This window comes from Rhipicephalus microplus, chromosome X (genome assembly GCF_043290135.1).
Source record: "Rhipicephalus microplus isolate Deutch F79 chromosome X, USDA_Rmic, whole genome shotgun sequence".
In the NCBI taxonomy this organism is placed as follows: domain Eukaryota; kingdom Metazoa; phylum Arthropoda; class Arachnida; order Ixodida; family Ixodidae; genus Rhipicephalus; species Rhipicephalus microplus.
The window spans coordinates 144,276,471-144,299,603 of NC_134710.1; the positions used below are offsets into that span (position 1 = coordinate 144,276,471).

Here is a 23,133-nt window from a genome sequence, read left to right on the forward strand (position 1 = left end):
GAGTGTGAGGCTGTTTGAGCCGCTCGTACACTAAGCAACGTAGCTTGTCTTGTGGTTCTTCACTCACCAAGCACAGAACAGTTTCGCACGAATTCCGTGTGCAAGGTGTGGTACTAGAGTAGCCAATATAACCCGGCAGTCGCAAGTCCTCTGCAGCCGCGTACACCTCCTACAGGACGAGGACGTCGATGCCCCTCTGCTGTACGTGTATAGCGTAAGGTCCGCCCGTCATCGCTGCAGCGAGTTGATGTTCCACTGGAGAACACTCGGGTGGCAGCGACGATGATTCCGTGCAGATGGTGTATCAGTCATGGTTGGTGTTTGATGACTGAACGACCGCTGCCTGTAGGAGGATGACACGGAGTGTATTCTTTGCGGGTAACATTACCACAACTGCCTGCATCGTCACGAGGAGGTTGACCAGCAGCGCGTGCACGGAGGGCTGGACCGAGGGCGTAGCAGGCAGCTGTGTAGTGGAGACAACAGCAAGGACATGACGCCTGGACGTTCGGGGAGTCGGTACCGGGGGGAGCTATGAACAGCCGGTGGGCCATTACCCTTGAGGGCATTAGCATATAATCTTGTAGGAGGTCTCGGCACCTGCTCTACGTGGTGCTCCTCACGAATCGCCACCTTGACCACACGCTGAAAAAGTATCATGGTTGAGGTGGTCATTATTGTGACCACCCACCGTTCTTGCCACCGCGGACATCCAGGAGTGTTAGCCGTGACTGCCGCTGCAGTTGACACAGTGAACCTGAGTGCATCCAGGTCTTCTCTTGGGAGTGCGCCCACAGTGGATACACTCGGACGGCCACATGCAGGACTTTACGACAAAGCCGAAGTGCCCATACTGCCTGCATGGAAGTGGACGTGGTCGAGGCAGCCTCATCCAAAGGTGTACCCGGAAGAGGGACACGTTCAGGGGCACTGGTTCAGCAAAGCGTAGCGTGACTGTGCTACCGTTCCTGGTAGCAGACAGCACGGGCACCGATGACTAAATGCCAGCAGCAGGTGGTAGTTTGCAGCCTCTCCACTCACGCCATGAAGGAATCTCGTGCTGTTCAGGTGGTCGGCAGGTTCCTTGGAAGTCACCGCGATGCCCCGAAGTTCCGTATAGTTGAGAAGCTGCTCAAGGCACTCCCACGTCTTCGCGTCTACTGTTGTGACGTTGCCTTGTGATTCACACGAATAGCAACGATGCCGGACTGCGAGGAGAGTTCCTGAGCAAGAGAGGGATGGGGAGAGTTCCGGAAGGCACCTCAGGATGCAGATGGTCAAAACAAGATCGTTACACTGACAGAAGGGCTCACCGGCCATGCTGCTGAGCTGGATGCTTTGGCACTGCGTCGAAATTTCTTGAAAAGTACGGGCCTGAATCCCTCGTACTGCACCAGACGGGAGTTCAAACGATACCCGTGTAGCGAGGAATGTAGAGGAATTTCGGGTGGGTCTCTGGTTACACTGTAGCCCTATACGGCATTGTAGCCCCATACGGTAACCGGCGAAAGCTCTGATGCGGTGATAGAACGATAACTTGCCTGACGACAACGTGCCAGCCATGCTTCGTCGTCGTTCTGTCGGACAACTTCTTGCGCGTTGTTACGATCGCCGGACCCCCATCGCTGAGGGGCGCCGGAACCGAACAAAGCGGGCAGCCCCGTGCACTTTGCAGCAAGATGAAGGGTGCGAAGGCGCGCTCTGCAGTTTCGCGCAAGGGGCGAACACGGCTCAGAAGCACACCATTGTCGCTGGTGCGGAGCTGAAATGCGACTCTTCAAGCCTCCGTTCCCCAATTACGGCCACGACGCCGAACGCCCAAATACGTGGAAGTGGGACTTCGGACTGCGGCTATGTGGCAACGGCTGACAGGATGCCTGCGCACGGATCCACGCCAGCTGCCCAGACTCATGCTCTGGGGCGAGAGGCGAACCGGGCCTGCGGCCGCTAGTCGACACCGCGGGTGGTCATCGAGCTCCCAGAAGACGCACTCGTCGCATCCAGCATGCTGGAGGCATGTGTTCCGTGAAGACACGATTTCGCAAGAATATTACAAGTGTGTGTGTGTGTGTGTGTGTATTGGGGGTGGGGTCAGCATAGTGGCAAATGGGGCTAGCTAGCAAATTGGCAGAAGACGTCATCCCCGGTTTCCCTAAACCTGGACTCTGGGGACTTTAAGAGGAATAAAAATGCAAGCCGATGCCTGAGAGAAGAGATCTGGAACCAACTTTTATTCCGTACAAATGTAATTAAATCTCTTGTCTTCCTCTTTGGAACTTGAGTTCGGTTCTCTCCAACAGCAGCTCTTCTTGAAGGCGAGGTCTTCGTTCAGCTGCCTGGACGCGAAGAAACCAGAACAGTCGGCGGAGTCTCTCTAAACTTCAACAGCGTGCGGGAAATGAAGTACGATAAATTTTGTTTGTGCAAGTTTGTGGAACCTTTTAGCTTTCATAATGGGCATATAATACAAGAACAATTACGTGTGCTGCGGGCTGCAATGGCCAAACCACACCGTGAAAGGCGTCATAAGCGTGCTTGGTTTTCTTTACGGCTGGCAACGAAAAAAGCCATGGGCTATCGAACTGCTCATCTTGAAACTTATCATGATAACAATGTGGTTAATTCTGGGACGCAGCAGAATTGCTTGAATTTTATTTACAAAAACCACGATATGATGAGTGATGAGACGGTGTAGTAAGGACTTCGGGATTCATTTCGACCACTTGGCGGGCTTTAAAGTACTGTTCAATTCTAGCACCTTTTTGTTATTTTGCATTTAGCCCTATTGAAATACCACCGCCGTGGCTGGCAATCCAGCCCGTGCCACCGGACTCATCACCGCTGCACTTAGCGTGCTGTGCTATACCATGGTGCGTAATCCTGAGGCAACAGGCGAGTGCCTTCTTTTTTTTGAGGGGGGGGTGGTTACAATAACACGCTTAATACTACTATGCTTTTGCGAGTGAAAAACACTTAACAGTTCACCGCAATTGACATAGGCGAGCAGCATGTGTCAGTTGGACAGCATATTAGGCAGACACCGCCGCCATCCGCGATCGAGCTCAAGCCTGTCTGGGGCGCTCAAATTTTAGCAACGTGATATATGTTTCTAGTTTTATGCTTGCTGCGAGATACGCAAGCCGTTTTCTCCACAACCTTGATATGAACATCGAAGCAAAGTAAGCTGGTTGGGCGAGATGGCCTGCAGTGTCACATGATTACCTGCGGAATGCCCAAGCATTGTGGTTCCCGATCTCGCTCGTGGCTTGTAAGCCTGTGCTGTTTTGAATAAGTGACATACTGGAGCACAAGTTAATTAAGTTAAGCATTAGTTTGTGTAATGAAACAATTTGTTCAATGAAACGCTAGCATGAAACCGGCACCCTTGGTCAAAATGATCGGAGTGGTAAAGAAACAACCAGTAGCACATGCGGTTCTACGTCAACCGTCTCCCGTGTTTTTAACACTGTCAATATACGGCAGCGCGATCGCCGGACCGAGTGAATGACAACAATCTGCCTACTTTGACGCACGCTGGATTCCCGATCCGGCAATGCAGTGTGACAGGACGTCACCGAACTGGCTGCTACACGAGCGTGTCGGACGTTGAATCAGGTGAAAGATCACACCGCGTGTCCCACACTTTATGCACTCTAGCATGAGTTGCTTCCTTCGTGGGAATTTATATGCCACGGAAAATAATCCTAGCCGAAAGCGGTGGCAACCACACAGTGACAACACCTGTGACGAAAGCTCCGCGTAGGCAGGGGCACATTCTAGTACCCTGTAGGCAGGGGATCACCGCATTAACAGCCATTTTGGTTTTCATGTGGCGCCCCCTATAGCCTCTGAAAGTTGCGAATTACCTTTTGTTTCAAAACTTTAATGAAACGCTTGTACAGATAATTGTCAAATATTAATAGGCTAGATCCCTTTAGTTCTCGGCTCTCATGAGGGGAATGCTACGATTCCTTTGTTCACAGAAAGCCAATTGATATCGAAAGGTACTGAAATTCCTATCTACCAAGTCAATAGCAGTATTTGATGAGTCAGAGAGACTGTGAGCAATTTCATAGTCAAAAAAAGAAAAGAAAAGCCGCTGTCAATGACGCTGCCTGAAATGTCGCTTTGGGCGAGTTCGTTTTTTGCAAAAAAGAAAAGCTTTTGGTGGCAATTCAAACCAAGAACACAACCGCGTCTGCATTCCACACACAAAAAACATATAAACAAGAAAGTTCCTAAAGGCAGCAAAGTGGCAAGGGGGGGTGGCAAAACGGGCACTTCTTTAAAACAACACCAGCGCTTTCCGCACTCAAAAACTCAAGCGCTTTCCTCCTTTTCTACTCAAGACACAACGCGTTTATGACCCTCCCTCCCCCTCTTCCGAGACGAAAGCTTGCCGGTATCTATGGCTGGGGGTCAAAGTATTCTTCAGTGCTCCCGCTCCATTGTATGATGGAGGCTCTGGCCACACTGATCTCCCCCATCATTCACCTCGTCCGTGTGAGTGAGGGACATTTTGGGGGAGTTATCTTCGCCTGTTGACGTCACTAGGCTTCGCCTTTATCCCCCGTGCACGGTGTTCGAATAACTATTCTAACACCGTGCCCCCGTGTATTTCTCGTACCTGAGAGTGTGTACCGTTCAACTGCCTGCTGTCTCATGTTTTTCTTTTTTTTTTTGAGTTTCTTGCTTGCGACTTCATTCGTGATACACGGGTAATCCCGCAGGAATGCTGCTGCCGGTTTGGAGGGGTGGATGACACGTGCTCTTGTGCGGTGCCATGTTCCGCGGCCTCAGCAGATGCCTCCATGCCATCGGCCTCCAGAAGCAGAGAGGTCGTGCAATAAGAGCGTTGCCCACGCTTGGGGAGGCGTAACAGAGGTGTCACCTATATCTGCACTGCTCTTTTGTTGAGCGGATGCTGTGAGATTCGAAATATGAAAGCCATCATCACGGTGGTCGTGCGGGAGTGGGGCTGGGTAATCTGTAATTACCTGCTTCCGTGTGCCTTGCTCGCACTCGTCACAGCTGTCTTCACGTGCGCACTTGTGCGAGCTCGACATATCCATGCTATCGTCATCGTCCGAGGCCAGCAGCGGAACCCTGATCGCCTCGGTGAGGAATTCATCACTCAAAATTACGCTGGAACAACTTGGGCAATTGGGTTGACATGTTCGGCAAGCGCAGAAGTGGCCGGAGGATCCGCTCTGGTATGCTGAGTTCCGCTAGACGCTTAGGATGGGTGAGGTCATCGGCAACATGTCGCTTAACCACTCGTTGAGAGATATTAGGGAACATCGCTCGAGCTCTTCTCCTGGCGCTGAGTTCCTCTCCAGCGTCGATGGCATCCTCGCCACGAGAGACAAGCTCGCGTGGCGTCGGTGTTTGACACGAGGTGGACGCTAAGAAGCAGACGTGAACGTCGCCATTACAGCGGCCTCTTCGTTCGATTCCAGCTTGAAAACCGAGGAGCTACACAGAGCGCGAAGGAAAAACGAGTACCGGCTTAACACCACCATAAAAGACCGCGGGCGTATGGTGGTGGTGGTGGTAGTGGTTAGAAGAGGAGAAAGGCACCTAATTTCTGCATCCCGGTCGGGAGCACGGCGCAGTGCCTGCGGGGAAGGAAATAGGAGAAAGTCAAAACAAGAAAAAAAGGTCAAGTGAGCAGTGGCTCGGTCGTCATCAGCACGAACAGCAGTCCGCAAGCAAGGGTAGGAGTGGCAAGGGGCCCGTTCTCAGCGGTAGGCCACGATTCCCGTCTCGTCCAGGAACTCCACCAGGCTCCAGAGCGCTTGTATGGGGACGAGATGGGAACAGCAGGTGCTCCAGGGTGGTGGCACGAAGGCCATGCATGTCTCCGGTAGGCTGCGGTGACCCTCGAGCGTTCCTGAGCCAAGGCCGGGCAGGCACAGAGGAGGTGCTCGAGGGTGCAAGGTTTTGGCAGCACTGCCTCCTTACTTGGTTAATGCCCCGCCGCGGTGGTCTAGTGGCTAAGGTACTCGGCTGCTGACCCGCAGGTCGCGGGTTCGTATCCCGGCTGCGGCGGCTGCATTTCCGATAGAGGCGGAAATGTTGTAGGCCCGTGTGCTCAGATTTGGGTGCACGTTAAAGAACCCCAGGTGGTCGAAATTTCCGGAGCCCTCCACTACGGCGTCTCTCATAATCATATGGTGGTTTTGGGACGTTAAACCCCACATATCAATCAATTACTTGGTTAATGTTTGGGGCAGATTCTGTGACCCTCCTCTTATGGCAAATTTTACTGAGAGAACAAGAGTAGAGGGGCAGGGCACTGAGGAGTGGGGGGCAGACCATTGAGAGCAGGACCACTGGAACCTGCCACTCCTGGGGGCATGTGAGGAGATGACGAGTAGGGAGACCATGCGACTGAAATATTCCAAGCCCCGGCATATTCATTGTGGGGCAGCAACAAAATACGCATGAAATTGGTCAGCCACATATTTTTCATTATCCTAATACCTAGTATGTTTGTGCAATGACTCATTCGGCAAACGCGCACCTCTCATCGTAGCCATGCGTACAAAACAGGGTTGGCAAACTGCGCAGGGTTTCTACCTTTGCCGCCGCGCTCGCCAGCTGAAGAAAAATTTGGGGGCTGTGACGTTCAAAAACAGTGTGACTCGTAGTACTGCGGCTACTCCGCTTTTCAGGCGAGAGCACTGCAAACTGCTCCTGGCTGCTCTCGGCGCAGCAAAAGGACTCTCGCTTACCAATGGATGACAGTGCTCGTCCACCTGTTCGACCACTGATACACTCCGGCTCTGAAGAGAGCACTTTAAGCATGCTTTTGAATGCTCCTGCTCCCCCAATGGAATTCGCCATTAGGTGACAACAAGAGATTCCCTATCCTCTCCCTGTCACCCTCTTGAACACACTTATCATCACGGGTTTTATATTTCTCCATAATTTTTGTGACTTATACAGAGCTTTAAATCTACACCTCGTCTCTGGAGAAAGAAAGAGGTATGAGGAAGCTGATATTGGTGTTTGACACAACACCAAACGTTGTGTCTGGTTCTGTTTCCGCAACCTCAAAGATCATCTAATTCATGCTATCTGACCCTTTCCACGTAGGTGGCGCTTCTACAAGAAGACCCTGCTAGATATGGTGCGACGCATTCTCAGCTGCTTCTTTACTGCCCTCACCGAGCGCCTTCGCTCGTTTTTCTGCTGGTGCCCGTCCTCGAGAGAGAGCCTGGATGAAGCTGAGCGACGTGTCCTTGGCTGTGAGTATTCGCATATAGAGAGTGTCTTGTAAGTAAAGAATAAAACTAGCGCTTAAGAGACGGGAACACGAATGAACGACAGACGATGTCGCTTTTTCTCGTAGAAGGTCGTGCATCGTTCTTTCATGTCCCCGTCTTTTTAAAGGCTGGTTTTCTTTTTTCTCTTCCCTTTATGCAGTACCAACAGGCCCAACGTCGTTCATTATTGCACGTCTTGTAATTATTAGGCTAACACGGGCAGCCTATGTGCCGCAACGCCGATGCGGGCATTTTGAGCAGTGCTCATGTGCCCGCTGCAGCACGTGGTCGATCCCACGTGGTTTAATCGAACGTGAACGTTGCTCAAGGCGCGTGCAGCCTACGTGCGATAGTGTGCAAGAGAGTAAATATGTAAAAACTGCATAATCATCCAGGCAATCTGACGATTCAAATCTGTTTGTTGTTTTTGTAGCGAAATTGATTCGAAATTTTGTGCTATTCAATCGGGCGTGGAAACTCTTCAGGTCTGGTCACGCGACACAACACTGTTCTACTGGTGTATGTACGTGAAATTATCATTGCGCAATCCAGTTCGAGTCAGAATGGGCATTCTTCGTCAACTGAAACATGAAAATTGGTGCGCATAGCTGCCTGCCGTTTTCGACCGACCGGTGAGCGCAGAGCCCGCTGAGCTAACATAGTCTGCTTTTGCGGTTCATTGCGGTCACCTGGCGATCAAACGCTGCTCTTCGGTGATTCGTTTAGCGCCTGCTGCCATGCTTAGGAAGTATCTTTCTTTTGCTGAGCGCTATTTGCTATAAGATCGATAGCCAAATGGATCGAACAGACATTTAGGCAAAGGAAAGAATAGGTGAGTATATTTGTTATTTTATTAGTTGTAGTATATCAATTGTGACAAAAATTTTAAAAGAATCGAGGTGAACGAGAGAGCATCCCTTTTCTGTAGGGTGGATTTGAAGCCACTATCTTCGAATGACACGTGTTTGAATCCTAGTGTTCCACGTTCACTGCCTCGGCTACCGTTGACTCTCGCTTACGCTCCTACGATTTGAACGCACAGAAATACTCAACTAAGCGGTCGGGCGAACACCTTCGATGGCGCCTTAATTTGTAGAGCATCATATACACGTTAATTGAAGGTTGTGGGCTCGGGTCTCACCAATGAAAGAGATGATTTTGTACATGTTTTAATTTACGTCATGATTACTATACTACTTTAAATTTTTTATGCTTTTATTGGTCAATTATCTGAAAAAAGGAGAGTGACTCTGACGACAATAGACACTTTGAAACAAAACGAGACGTTCCGGCTCCAACGCGGCAGCCTTGTTTACAGTTTGATTGTTTATTGTCTGTTGGATTCATTTTGGTCAAGAAATGAATATCTTGAAAAAAAAATTCTCTTTGTACATCTTAGCCATTCATTAGCTACCAAAGCGGGCAAATATAAGCAGCAAAATTTAGTTTTTTTCACAATGACATCGGAATAACACAGCTGTAATATCAAGCAATTCGAATATAAGTATTATTTTGCGAGATACTGTGTTCACGCCCTGCTCTGTCGATGTACGAGCATACAAGGGCGATATGTAGAACTAAGGAATTTGAAAATCTAGCGTACTTTGTGTTCTCATTTTTTTAAAAGGTTACATTACGAATAGTTCACAAGGTACATCGTGGTATACGCCGATTGCCTTTGGCCTAAAGATTCTGTTTAACCCATATTTATAACCGTGTGATTCTACTCATTATTAAATTAGTGCAACGGGGACGGCAACTGCACAGTGTAGGAGTGGAGCTAACAGCTGGAGAGTTTTGTCTTAATTATAGGAACGAAACAAATCGTAACAGCCCGTCCGCATGCGCACCATACGACTTCGGGTATGTACTCTACTCAATACGCTGGCGATAATGCTTCAACTACATGCTGCTGGGGAAATGCGGTTACGTACTCGTCAGGTCCGCGGCTGTATTCGTAGGCTCAAGTAGAGGCCGTGAAATGTGTACAGACCGTAAACAGACTCGGCATGTTTCCCCGATTGTCAATCCTCACAGACGTGAAAAGTTCGTGAAGTGCACCGCAGCCAGAACAGCCCTGTCCGATACATGGTGTGTCATCGCAGCCGGATATAAACAGGAAATCATATATAGTCGCAGTCACCTTTTCGCTCGCTGCTGCTTTAATTAACCGTGTCCATGCTGAAGAAACCTCATGCTTCATGACCGAGTGACGGATTTATTTCACGAGAGTATAACGAAATTGTTTTGACGCGAACAGCGTATTCACAAGCCCAGCTTAAACTTATTCTTATGACTTAAGTCAACCTTAGCCATAAGTTCGGCCTTAAAGGGGTCCTCTAACAGTTTTCACGACTTCATAGTTTTACATGTATTTCTAGCTGTTTCTGCACACTAATGGCTAAGAGATGAGTGCCGCGACAACGGCAGCGATGGGGCCACGCTGTGCAAAGTTATTCAGCGTAGAGATATCAAAATACGAGATGGATGCTTACCCTTTACTCAATTTTCGCGGGCTCACCTTACCGTGTTTTTCTCGCTCTCTGACGTCGGAAAGCTGCCCAATGAAATGAGCTGGAAGCCCTACCATACAGGAAGCTCGCATGACATATTGCCTGTTACGTCCAGCGTATTAAGGACGCAGTTGCGATGGTAACAAACAATGTGGTACTTGAGGGAACGACACGTGCAAAACGAGCCAGATCGTGAACGCTTCTATAATGTTTTGTAGCTTTGCTGATCTTTCTTATTGCAATGACGTATATATATCAACGCTCTTACATTTTTTTCTTTTAGTTTCTACAAACAACGGCACCCGGAGCATCACCGGCGTGTTTCCTCTTGTACATGGCGTTCGGCGCATTCTTTGACCATTCAATTTTGCAGTTTTCAAGCTGGAAAAGTCGGAGAGCTTTATTCTCTGTCGCTTAAAAATCATGCTAATGATTAAAGGAATCTCATAGTAATCCCTGTTTTGATGCAATGCCGTGATTATATTTAATGTTGCATTTATACAATCATATGGCGGCAACCTTCCGGCATCATTTCTGCTTGCGGTAGTTCTGACGAGCACCGCTATGTGTTATGCAGTCGGCACCGATGTTCTCAAGCGTTAGAAGGCTCTTTAAAAGGCGGACTTACGGCTAAGGTTATGGCTAAGGCCACATTCATATCTACCCTCTACTACTTGAGAACATCGGTGCTGACTGCATAACTCGTAGTGGCGCTCGCCATAACTATTACGAGCGGAAATGACGCCGGAAGGTTGCCGCCATCTCACTGGATAAATGTAACGTTAAATATAATCGCAGCATTGCATCAAAATAGGGATTACTATTGGATTGGCTTGCAGACCAAACTGGAAGTGCTACAAGCAGAAATTAATTTTTTAGAAGCTAAGATGAATAACCTTGAAGACAGGTCACGACGTGGCAACCTTGTTTTATATGAAATATATGACAACTATCCGCACGAAACGTACGTATCATGCGAAAAGCACTTCTCGTAAATATGTCAGGCTAGCGTTGGTTTGCAAGAGATTCACTTTTAAAGAGCCCTAGATTGGGTTGGTTATCACAGGAAAAAATTGTGAAATTCCTCGGAAAAAAAGACAAACACGTGATACTGAACAATGTAAGAAAACTGAAGGGTACTCTGTTGGGCGTATCGAAGGATTTTTCAGAAAACAGGTGAAGGAAGAAAAAAAAGTTGTGGAATTTCGCAAAGGAAAACAGAAAAGAGGGCGAGAGAGCACACCTGAGATACGACACTCTTTATCTCAACAACGTGAAATACACCTTTGATGAATAACTAGGGCAAGTGGTACGTCACAGATGAGACGTAACATCTAAAAAGCCACTCTCAATTTCAGTTTTAAATTGCAGAAGTATTAAAAACGAAATCAATGAATTTTCCAGCCTACTGAACATGACTATACCCGGCATAGTGCTTGGCACAGAGCCGTGGCCTAGCAAAGATGTTGCTGACTGGGAAGTGTTCCCCAAAAACTACGTCTGCTACCTTAAAGACCGCAACAACCACGGAAGTGGTGTCTCCATACTAGTCGATAAAAACATTATCTCTCGAGAGATTGATGTAAAGTACATTCAAAGTGAATCTGTATGGGCGCAGCTGAGGCTCAAGAACGGAAAAATGATAATAATAGGCTCATTTTAATGCCCTCCTGGCAGCTCGATGGAAGAACTTCAGGATCTATCTAATGCTCTCGAAACTGTGGAAAGCAATTGCCTGTTCTTGGGTGGCGAGTTTAACATACCTGGAATTGATTGGTCACGATTGTGCACTGAATTTTCGGGAAGAGACGTGCCAAGGAATGCAATGCTGAACATTTGCACGTCTTTTTCGTTACGTCAATGCGCATCGGAACCAACTCACGGGAACAATATACTAGATGCATTATTTGCTAACATGCCTTCAGGTATTCAATCTATACACGTATGGTATGTGAAACTTATATACAATACGTAAAAGTAGTGACCGCAGGTTGATGTATATTTATTCAAAAGCCGACACAAGCGCCATCTCTCAAGCACTCGTAATTATTATGACGTATTTGAAGCGTTGGCTGAAACCAAAACTGCACATAAACTGTGGAAAACAACACGTGCGATTGTGTGCAATGTCGATTCGCCACAGCAAAAGTAAGCCTTCGTGTACTAAAGAAGTCAGCATGGTAACTATATGCGCAGGTACCGTGCCTATGCTGCTTATACGGCGCATCCGTCACCCTCAACAAGAGACAAGTTGAACCATGTGACAGCAAATATGAAGGTTGCGGTGAAGCAAGCTAAACATATAATTTTCTTCTACTTTTCATACAAGGCTCAGAGATCGCCCAAAGGAATTTTGGAGTGTTATCAAAACCAAGAAAAAAGACAATATAACTGTACCCACCTTGTTGCACGAAGGTACTATTGCTCAGGATAGCCAAACTAAGGCGAAGCGCTTCAACTCATTTTTTCGCTCAGTGTTTTTGTGCTGTGACACCAGGGATGACGCACTTGTATGCCTCTGATAAATTATTCACAATACGAATGGATGACATCATTTCTTTCCTGTATGAAATTGAATTACTACTAAACGATTTAGACAAGGCAAAGGCAGCAGGGCCAGACGACTTGTCACCGCAACTGCTTTCCTTATGCACCCGATTAGTCTCTAGGTACTTGTGTATTTTATTTTAAAACTCACTCGATGAATATGTATTGCCCAACAATTGGAGAATGGGAAACGTAGTTCCAGTGCACAAGTCGGGTCCTCGCAAAAGCCTTTAGAATTACTGACTGATTTCACTCACTGTTGTTGTGTGTAAGTTATTTGATCATGTCCTGTTCACTAACATTATCACCTACTTATAGTTTCCGTAGTGGTCACTATTGTGTGACACTACTGATAGAACTGGTACACGAAATATCAAGAGCTCTTGATAGCGGACTGGTAGTAGAAACGCAGTCTTCATAGATTTCAAGAAAGCTTTTGATCTCGTTCTCCACTCCCGGTTGATTGAAAAACTTCAATGTTATAACAGAAACACAACAGTTATTACTTGGATCGAACAATACCTAAGTGCACTTAGCCAGAGGGTTATTGCACAAGCTTTCACGAGGTTGGAGTGACATCTGGAGTTGTGCAAGGTTCTGTTCTTGACCCTTTGTTGATTGTATTTTTTTAAATAATATCAGTGATGGTCTCTCGTCTTCTGTGTGTATATTCCCAGATGACTGCGTGTTTTAGAGAATAATCTATGGTCCAAGTGATTGTGCTTTATTGCAAGATGACCTGGACAGGTTGTTCAATTTGTGCGACGTTTGGAGAAGGCGCATAAATTTCGATAAGACGAGAAAGAGGTCATTTATAAGAAAGCAGATAACTAATGAGTTTAATCAAAACCTAAATGACAACCACTTTATGTCAGTGAGAGAATTTAAGTATTTAGGAGTAATTTTAACAGAAACTTTATCTTAAGCTTGTCATATCTCATATATAACAGCCAAATCCTGTCAAGTGTGGGGCTTTCTGCGTAGGAACGCAAAACAATTCACGACAGAAACAAAACAACAACTGTATCAAATGAACGTCCAGCCTATAATCGAGTATGCTTGCTCAGCTATGGATCCGTGGTTAAAAAAAGACATCAAGGCACTAGAAAGGGTAAAACATTTAGCCGTAAGGTTTTTCTCAATAATTATAGATGGCAATTTAACATGCCCCTTGCAAAAGAGAATTTAGGGTGGGAAACTCTGGAAACGTGGAGGAAAAAGTTAATATTAAACATGTGTCATAGCATATTTCATTCTAAAACAGGTACAGATAGAGAGAATACATAATTCGACCTCCTTACATCTCAACACTACTTGACCATTCTAACAAAGTTAGAGAACTGAGTGCTGAACTGAGCCGTTTACGAACACATTTTTCCCCACTTTTTCCAATGGAATCATCTTACTAATGATGTTGCCATCATCACCTCCAACTCTGCCTTCTACTCCTTGTGTGCCCTTTTATTTTGTTGTCATCATCGATTCTTGACTGTGAAGTCAAATGCTTGATATATTGTTATCAACAAAACCTGAAAATATGTGTTTATTATTACTTATGTATTGTATAACTCCCTCTCTCTGTAATGTTTTTTGGCGCTGAGGGTACTCTGTGATAAATGTATTTTTTTTTTATTTAGTATAATTTTTCACTCAAAACTGAGGAAAATAAAGCTCTCTGACTTTTTCAGCTTCAAAGCTACTAAGCTGGTCAAAGAGTGCGCCGAACGCCATGGTGCTGGAGGTAACACGCCGGGCATGCTCCGCGCACCGTCGTTTAAAAAAAAATCAAAGAAAAAATATAAAAGCATTGATATATATATATATATGCCATCGCAAAATTAAGGATTAGCAAAGCTACAAAACAATATAGGAGCGTTCGCGAGCTGGTTCAATTGTTTCACACGTGTTGTTCCGCCTTCATGTATGACATTATTTGTTACCATCGCAACGGCGTGCTCAATATGTTGGACATAACAGGTAATATGTCATTCGAGCTTTCTGTGCGGTAAGGTTCCAGTTAATTTCATTGGGCAGCCTTCCGACGTCTTAGGGCGAAGAAAACATAGTCAGATGAGCCCACCAAAATTAAGTAGAAGTTAAGCATCCATTTTATTGTGCTTTGATACTGCGCCGAATAACTAAATTGGCGCCGCGTGCCCCTATCACTGCCGCTCTAGTGGCCCCTATCTCTTAAGTCATCAGTGTAGGCAATCAGCTAGAAAAAACATGTAAAACTATGATGTCGTAAAAAGTGTTGGAGGGTCCCTTTAACGCGTTTCAAGAACCTACGTTGTACTTATGCCAGAACTTTCCTCGTACTTAAATAACGCTCGGTTAAGGTGTCCTATAACCTACCTTAAGGCTTCCTTAAACAGTATGGTTGGGGATGGCAACTTTGTGAATTCAGTTGATTAGGTGGACTGCATATAAATAATATTGAACGACACAGCGTACGCAAACACGTCACCACCACGATAAGTCCTCAACGATTGAGAGAACCCGATGGAGACCTACAACAAACAGGTATTTTTGTGCCACCCCCGCTTCACCGAAATTGCCGTGGAAAATGTGCTCGCTCTACTGCTTCTACAGAAAAATATCCATGGTCATGGGTTTGCTGTGCCTGGTCTCATGTAGCTGCTCATCGCTTCGCGGTTTTGTAGAGTTGGCACGTTTCAACTTGGGAGCGAGCCTTGTCAATTGAATGTCTCGTAGCCTGAAATTTCCGGAGCCCTCCACTACGGCATCTCTCATAATCATATGATGGCTTTGGGACGTTAATGCCCACATAAAAATCAATGTCTCGTAGCCGACCGTGTCACTCGTATACAGTCCAAAGGATGTGTGCTATGATTGAAAAAAAAAACCCTTTTTTTCCATACCGGAAAAATTTCCCCAAGTGAGCAAACACTTTTCAAGTTCTTTGGTTGACCGTACACGTATGCACATTGTGTCAGCTGTTGAATTCTATCGCGAGGTGCTTCCATATTTTTCGTTTTCGCTGAAGGCACACGGCATCTGTCTTCGTACTTGTTTACAAAATCTTTCAGGACATATCCACTTCGTCGGTAAAGTTCTCCTGAGTGCACAGTTCCTCAAATACAAATTGCCAATTTTTTTAAATAGTGAAAGAAAATGGCAAACGCTGAAGGGAGCTCGATAACGCCACCGAACACAGCGAAAACATACAAGACGTCGAAATAACAAAAGTTATCTGATCACCCTATTGCGTAAACACGGGTTGCAGAAAGGTGGCGAGACGAAAAATGTGTATTTCACCTATAACTGCCGGTGCCTAAAGAAACACTTCAGATGTTTGCGTTTGGCTGTTTCTGTGCATACTGTTGTCGGTTACTTGCAGTAAATTTGATTTATTGCTGCTTAAAATATTGATTTTGTAGCCGAATGCTACCTACTCTCGCGCCCAGGGCTTATAGACTTGACCACTTGTGTTGAGGACGCCTTTCATAAGGCGCACTTATGACAGGATAGGAGACGTTTCCGTTACTCACCTCGTACTTCTCTTATACTTCTCTCGTCCTTTCGTAGGTAGCCTTACCGCGATAAGTTAAGCTCGGTTCATGAATACGGTGGTAAGACTTTTGCAGTTATATCAACAATAAAAATCACGAAACTTTATTTGCATTTTTTCGCATATGGCAATGCTATTCAGAACGTTCACGTGCTTTGAGATAAATGTTCTCGCTATACCTCCACACAAGGCTTACTAAAAAAAGTGCAGTGCAGCACATTTCAATTACAAACGCTTGACAGGGTTAATTATTTTTGCTGAGTAAACTACTCCAAAACATAACCAATGAACTGGCGTCGAAGGCAAGTTCCTGCGAGGCTAATCTTCTTGCGTCGGTTTTTGTACACAGAAAAGTGGAAAAAAAGACCTGGCCCATTTTTCTTATGCCTTCTCGCACGAATCACTGTGAAAGCTCGTCAGTACACCGTTTTTTTATTTGCATGGCGACAAACAGTGCACGCACCAGCAAAAACACACCAGTAGCTGCGGTAAGCGCAGTGGCCTTCGCCAAACACCATAGAGGAAGGAATAAACTTAGGAGAGGCCGTTACGTCACATTTTGTGAAGCTGGAAGCAGGGAAGAGTAAAGGACTGCTCTTCGCAATGGTTCTCACGCTACCTCGGCTCGCGCATGCGCAGCAGGCGCCAGCGAGGGGGATGAGAGCCGCGCGAGCAGATTCCTGATGCGCCGGGCTGACCACCATCTGACAGACGAGCTAGAAAACTGAAACTTGTGTGGCTTATTGTGAGCAGAGCAGTGTCGATGCCTTCGTGTTGAAAGACAATAACAGCTCCGCGCTTTTCTCTTCACTTTCCCCCTTTCAAGAACCTCTACCAGACGTGCTGCGACACTCGCTTGTATAGCACCTGAGAGCCATTCGCAGCCTCATTACGGTTCATATTCTGAATCTACATTGCAGCCGCAGCTTCGCAGTTTGTGTTAAATCAGCTAAATTCAGGAGAGCAGCGGCGCAAACCGGCAGGAAAATCTTCATGACAGGGTGTTTTTTCCGCAGATACGGTAAGTTTGGGCTCCGGAACATAATGTAAGAGTGAAATGTTATTTAATTTATTATGCTATTTAGCCAGGTCAAGCACCTGCGAATCATTATTTGCCATGTGTGTCGCAATACGTGCGCACGAGTATCGTTCACAGCATGCGTGTGTCGGCTGACTGTGAAGATATCGAAAAAAAAATTTGGCCAAAGATGAGGTTACAACGCGTAAAACATAAACAGAAAGAAATAATGCAAACAATAAATTACCTTACGGTGTCAGGCACGTCTAATTTTTGACTCCGCAAGCCACGCCGAGAACAGTACTGCTTTCCGATAGTTGCGACCGTCGTACACGAGAACGAATCACTGCCGCCTCTCGCATTAAGAGCCGTAGACGCTGCCGTTCTCGTCAAGGAATTCTAAGCGGCCTTCGCTGAGGTAGCACCGTGCCGAAGGAAAACAATGAAGCTGCGGTGCCAACCATTTTCGAAGTGGTCGCGAGCTTCGAAAACGAGCGCTTTCGGCATCAAGCGGTATAAACTGGGCTCGCAACTGTGAAAACCAGCGTCAACTCTAGCTGTGGCGGCTGCATTTCCGATGGAGGCGGAAATGTTGTAGGCCCGTGTACTCAGATTTGGGTGCATGTTAAAGAACCCCAGGTGGTCGAAATTTCTGGAGCCCTCCACTACGGCGTCTCTCATAATCATATGTTGGTTTTGGGACGTTAAACCCCACAAATCAAAGCAATCAACGTCAGCTCTAGACTTCTAAGACATTGCATCATCTTTGAAGTGCAACAGCTGCATAAAAATGCACATTCACGCAGGGCGCGGGTTTGAATCCCGGCTGCGGCGGCTGCATTTCCAATGGAGGCGGAAGTGTTGTAGGCCCGTGTGCTCAGATTTGGGTGCACGTTAAAGAACCCCAGGTGGTCTAAATTTCCGGAGCCCTCCACTACGGCGTCTCTCATAATCATATAGTGGTTTTGGGGCGTTAAACCCCGCATATTGTCACAATGAGTCACAAGTACTGGGGGATTTATTGAACAATCGGGTAGCTAGCTCTAGGACGATGCGTCAGTCGTGGCTGGCTCTCGAGCAGAGAAGAAGCACGCGATCTTCTTTTTCCTCCAGATTGAGAGCCGCTCTTGCTGTCGACCCACTATGTGCTGGTGGCATTATCCCCCCTTCCGAAAAGAAAAAAAAAACAAGTCCCAAAAAGAGGAAAGAAAAGTACATAGCATCACCGCGATGCTACTACATAGGCACGTGAAAAAGAAATTGGAAATTCGGATACAGTGAAAGTAAAAATTGAAGAGCGTGCCAATATAAGAAACGTCAATGAACGAGAAAGCAAGTTCACACAAATAAACAAAAAACACAAAGAATGCTGTACGGTAAAGGAAAAGTTACGAGCAACGCGCAATAAATGGTTTCATGCGCAACACATGAACGACGTCCGGCCTCAGTCGTGTCCTGCTCCGTGCATGGGGTGTTGAGTCCGGAACCACTTCGTAGTTCACGTCACTGACACGGCGTAACACTTTATATGGGCCAAAGTACCGGCTCAGTAATTTTTCACTAAGGCCACGGCGGCGGACGGGCGTCCATACCCAAACTTGATCTCCGGGGTTGTAAAACACTTCTCTGTGGCGGGTGTTATAGCGTCGTGCGTCTGCCTGCTGTTGCTGGCCAATGTGCAGTCGCGCGAGTTGCTGGGCTTCCTCAGCACGCTCTGCGAATTCTTCGGCGTCAGTTGCCAACTCGTCTTCGTCTTGACACGGTAACATAGTCTAGCATGGTCTGCACTTCGCGGCCGTAGAGAAGCCGAAATGGCGTGAATCGCGTGGTCTCTTCCACGGTGGTATTATACGCGAAGGTCACGTAAGGTAAGATCCGGTCCCATGTTTTGTGCTGTACGTCGATGTACATTGAGATCATGTCTGCGAGGGTCTTATTCAGTCGCTCGGTAAGTCCGTTAGTTTGCGGGTGGTACGCAGTTGTCCTTCGGTGTCTGGTGTTGCTCAGTTTGAAAACTTCGTCCGTAAGCTGCGCCGTGAATGCCGTCCCTCTGTCCGTTATTACACTGGAAGGAGCACCGTGTTTTAACACGATGTGGCGCATGAAAAATTGTGCTACCTCAGAAGCCGTGGCTCGTGGGATCGCCTGCGTCTCAGCGTAGCGTGTTGAATAGTCAGTCGCGACGATCACCCATTTGTTGCTGTCCGCAGACAGGAGAAATGGCCCGAAAATGTCCTTGCCAACTTGGTCGAATGGCGTGCAAGGTGCTTCAATGGGCTGAAGCAAACCAGCTGGCTTAACAGATGGTTGCTTTCGGCACTGACATTCCCGACAGCTCTTGACATACTTCTTGACGCTTGCCGAAAGTCCTGGCCAATAGTACCTCTCACTCACTCTGGCAAGTGTCCGTGAGTAGCCCAGATGACCGGATGTGGGTTCGTCATGGCAAGCGAAGAGGACGTCGTCTCGCATGTCTCGAGGAACCACTAGGAGGTAGGCACGGTTGTTCGAACGAGTGTTCTTTTTTTACAGCACACCATCTCGAAGGCAGAACGACGGCAACGAGCGGAATAATTGACGTGGTATGTTTGTGTCCTGGCCCTCTAAATGATCGATGATCGGACGAATCTCTGCGTCATCCCGCTGCCGTTTACTCAAGTCTGATGACCTAATGGCGCCCAGGAAGCCTTCGTCTTCCTCTGCTTCCTGACTGACGACATGAAGGGGTACGCGTGACAGTGTGTCAGCGTCTTCATGCTTACGGCCGGACTTATGGACGATGGTGACGTCAAATTCCTGCAGCCGCAAGCTCCACCGTGCTAGCCGTCCTGAAGAGTCGCGCAGGCTTGCCAACCAGCAGAGGGCGTGGTGGTCCGTCACTATCTTGAAGGGATGACCATGAAGGTACGGGCGAAACTTGGTGATTGCCCACACGACGGCGAGGCACTCTTTCTCCGTAGTGGAATAATTCGCCTCGGCACGGGATAGAGAGCGGCTGGCGTAGGCTATCACCCTTTCGATGTCCTCTTGACGCTGAACGAGCACTGCACCAAGCCCAACGTTACTAGCGTCAGTGTGGACCTCCGTGTCAGCATGATCGTCGAAATGAGCAAGAACGGGTGCTGATTGCATGCGCTGTCGCAGTTCATCAAAAGCTGCTTGTTGCTCGTTTTCCCAGACAAACGGCGTGTCGTCCCTTGTGAGACGAGTCAGAGGTTCTGCTATCTGTGAAAAGCCATGAATGAACCGGCGATAGTAGGCGCACAAACCAAGGAAGCGCCGGACGGCTTTCTTATCGACAGGAGCTGGTAATTCAGCAACAGCGGCAAGCTTGTCTGGATCGGGCCGGACTCCTTCGGCGCTAACTACATGTCCAAGAAATTTTAGTTCTTCATAGCCGAAGTGGCACTTCTGTGGCTTTAGAGTGAGGTCCGCCGATCGGATAGCCTCCAGCACGCTGCGCAGGCGCTGAAGGTGCTGCTCGAACGTGGCAGAGAAGACCACCACATCATCAAGGTAGACAAGACAAGTCTGCCACTTCAGCCCTGTTAGGACAGTGTCCATCATTCGCTGGAAAGTTGCCGGCGCTGAACACAAGCCGAAAGGGAATACTCGAAATTGGTATAGGCCGTCTGGAGTCACGAAGGCTGTCTTTTCGCGGTCTCGCTGATCTACCTCGATTTGCCAGTACCCGCTTTTGAGATCAAGAGAAGTAAAATAATGGGCACGACAAAGTCTATCTAGCGAATCGTCGATACGCGGTAGCGGGTACACATCCTTTTTGGTCACGTTGTTAAGCTTTCGGTAATCGACGCAGAAGCGTAGCGACCCGTCCTTCTTTTTGACAAGCACGACTGGAGATGACCACGGGCTGTTGGATGGTTCGATAACGCCATCGTCAAGCACCTCGCGAACTTGCATACGTATTGCTTCACGTTCTTTAGCCGACACGCTGTAGGGGTGCTGGTGTATTGGGCGTGCGTCCTCGTACGTGATAATCCTGTGTTGAGTGATGGACGTCTGGCGGATCTTTGAGCAACTTGCGAAGCAAGACCTTTACTCGAACAAGAGCGCTCGCAGCGCAGTCTGGTTATCGGTGGACAGATCAGGATTGATGTCAATGTTGCTCATTGATGTGTCTGCATTATCCACTATTTCTGACGGGAGACGGTTGGTTACGTTTGCTACTTCGTGGGCAAACGCTATCGAAGTGCCACGGAAAAGATGTCGATGCTCGTTGCTAAAGTTGGTAACGAGCAATTCAGATCGGCCGTCACGAACGTGTATTACACTTCTCGCTACACATATGCCTTGCAGCAGGAGGTGTTCTAAATTTGTCTCGGCAACCACATCGCCATCGCTCAAACCACAGCATGTTACGTCGACTATAACACTGACTCGGGGAGGAAGCGTCACGCTCTGTTCAGAAATACGGAGTACGTCGACACGCATTCCGTCATCCTGGACGTTAATTGCTCGCTGGGCTGAGAACGTGACGCGGCGCTCTTGCAGATCAATGACAGCTCCATTTTCCTGTAGAAATCAACTGCCAGAATGACGTCACGGAGCATTCACGTAAAACAAGGCAGCTTGCTACGAATGTGTACCCTTGAATCTGTACTCTAGTTGTGCAGGCGCCCAGTGGAGTAACGACATGGCCACCAGCTGTCCGAATCTGCGAGTTATGCCACGGCGCGATTACTTTCTTCAGCTGCGTTGTCAGTTTCCCGCTCTGCACCTGTGTCCACTAACGCAATAACTACACAACCATCAATTGTTACTGCTATGTCGAGTGAAAGCCGGCTATCCTTTGCAGCAGCAGGTGATGTCGGACCAGTTTCTGTACGGTTCTGCGTCAATAGGAGGTCTTCAGCGCTTCGACGTTCAGCGACCCTGCCCCCAGAGGTCGCTTCGGCTAGTTTTCCTGGCGGGGGCTGGGAGATCGTGCGGTAGAGTACCGCTGGGGCGTTGATGAAAACCGCCTCGGTGATGGCGAGCGCGACTGGCGCCCGGCAGACGGTGGTGCATGCTGCTGGGAGAGGTAGTTTTGGATGTCGCGTGGTCTCTGATCGTAACGCGCGGTGGCGAGTACGCAGAGAAGCCGCGAAGCCCAAGACGGCGATAAGGGCACTGGCGGTACAAGTGATCAGCTTCTCCGCAGTGAAAGCATAGAGGCCGATGATCGGGTGTGCGCCAGACATCAGACTTCCGAGGAGACGAGTGGCGATCGTCGATGTACTGGACCGGTTGCACTGAACGATGGGCTACAGAAGCACCGCGGACAAAGAGCAGGGGTGGTGGCGTTTACGTGCCTTCGTAGTATGGTATGTGCTGCGCTGACTCGAATGAAACTGCAGGGACAGGATGAACAAACAATGGTGGCGATGCAGCAGGGCGTTTCAAGGCTTCCGCGTAGGTTGTCCCACGGTGGTACTCAGCAGGAGCTGACGTAGCTGTATCAGGAGGCAAGGTGTCGCGGAGGGCCTGGTGCAGCTCATCCTTGATCACAGTTGCAATTGAGCTAACCGTAGGATGAGGTGTTACACCAGCCTTTTGCAACTCTTCACGTACGATATTACGGATGAGTTCACGTAAGGAGTCATTGCTGGTCCCAGCGGTGGCGAAAATGTCAGCAGTGGACATGCCACTGACTTGCCTGTCGTATTGGTTTGATCGCTGCTGCATCATTTTTTCCGTTGTCACGGCTTCAGACAAGAACTCCGCGACCGTCTTCGGAGGGCTTCACACGAGGCCGGCGAAAAGCTGGTCCTTGACACCGCGCATCAAGTGACGCAACTTCTTGTCCTCCGTCATTCTTGAATCTGCCCTTCGGAAGAGACGCGTCATGTCTTCGACGTACGTGGTCACAGTTTCGTTTGGCGACTGGACGCGGGCAAGAATACCTCGTTCAGCTCTTTCTTGGCGGTCAGCGCTGGCATATGTCTGCAGAAGTCTACGAGAGAATTCGGGCCACGTCTTCAGTTGCTCCTCTCGATTTTGATACCACGTGCGAGCCCCGTCTTCGAGATAGAAATAGACACGACCCAGTTTCGCCGCATCGTCCCACTGATTCAAGTTGGCTACGCGCTCGAAGTCCGCCAACCAGTCCTCAACGTCTTCGTGCTCCGTACCATGGAACGTCGTCGGTGCCCGTGGGCTTTCCAACGTATAGCGGTTCGACGACGTGCTTCCCGTGCCGGTTGGCAAGGTTTGTACCGAAGTGCCGGTCATGTTTGTTGACGTGGTGGGAGT

At 48.1% G+C, this 23,133-nt stretch overlaps 1 protein-coding gene across 6 annotated transcripts in view; it reads left to right on the forward strand.

Moving 5' to 3' along the window:
* Positions 1–23,133, forward strand: part of LOC119176929 ((Lyso)-N-acylphosphatidylethanolamine lipase) — a 430,246-nt gene that overhangs the window by 43,326 nt on the left and 363,787 nt on the right. For all 6 annotated transcript variants that reach the window (XM_075877931.1, XM_037428270.2, XM_075877929.1 and 3 more), the window contains exon 2: positions 7,102–7,253. In XM_075877931.1, coding sequence (XP_075734046.1) covers positions 7,133–7,253 — 121 coding nt within the window. In that variant the 5' untranslated portion in view covers positions 7,102–7,132. The remainder of the gene's footprint in view (positions 1–7,101; positions 7,254–23,133) is intronic.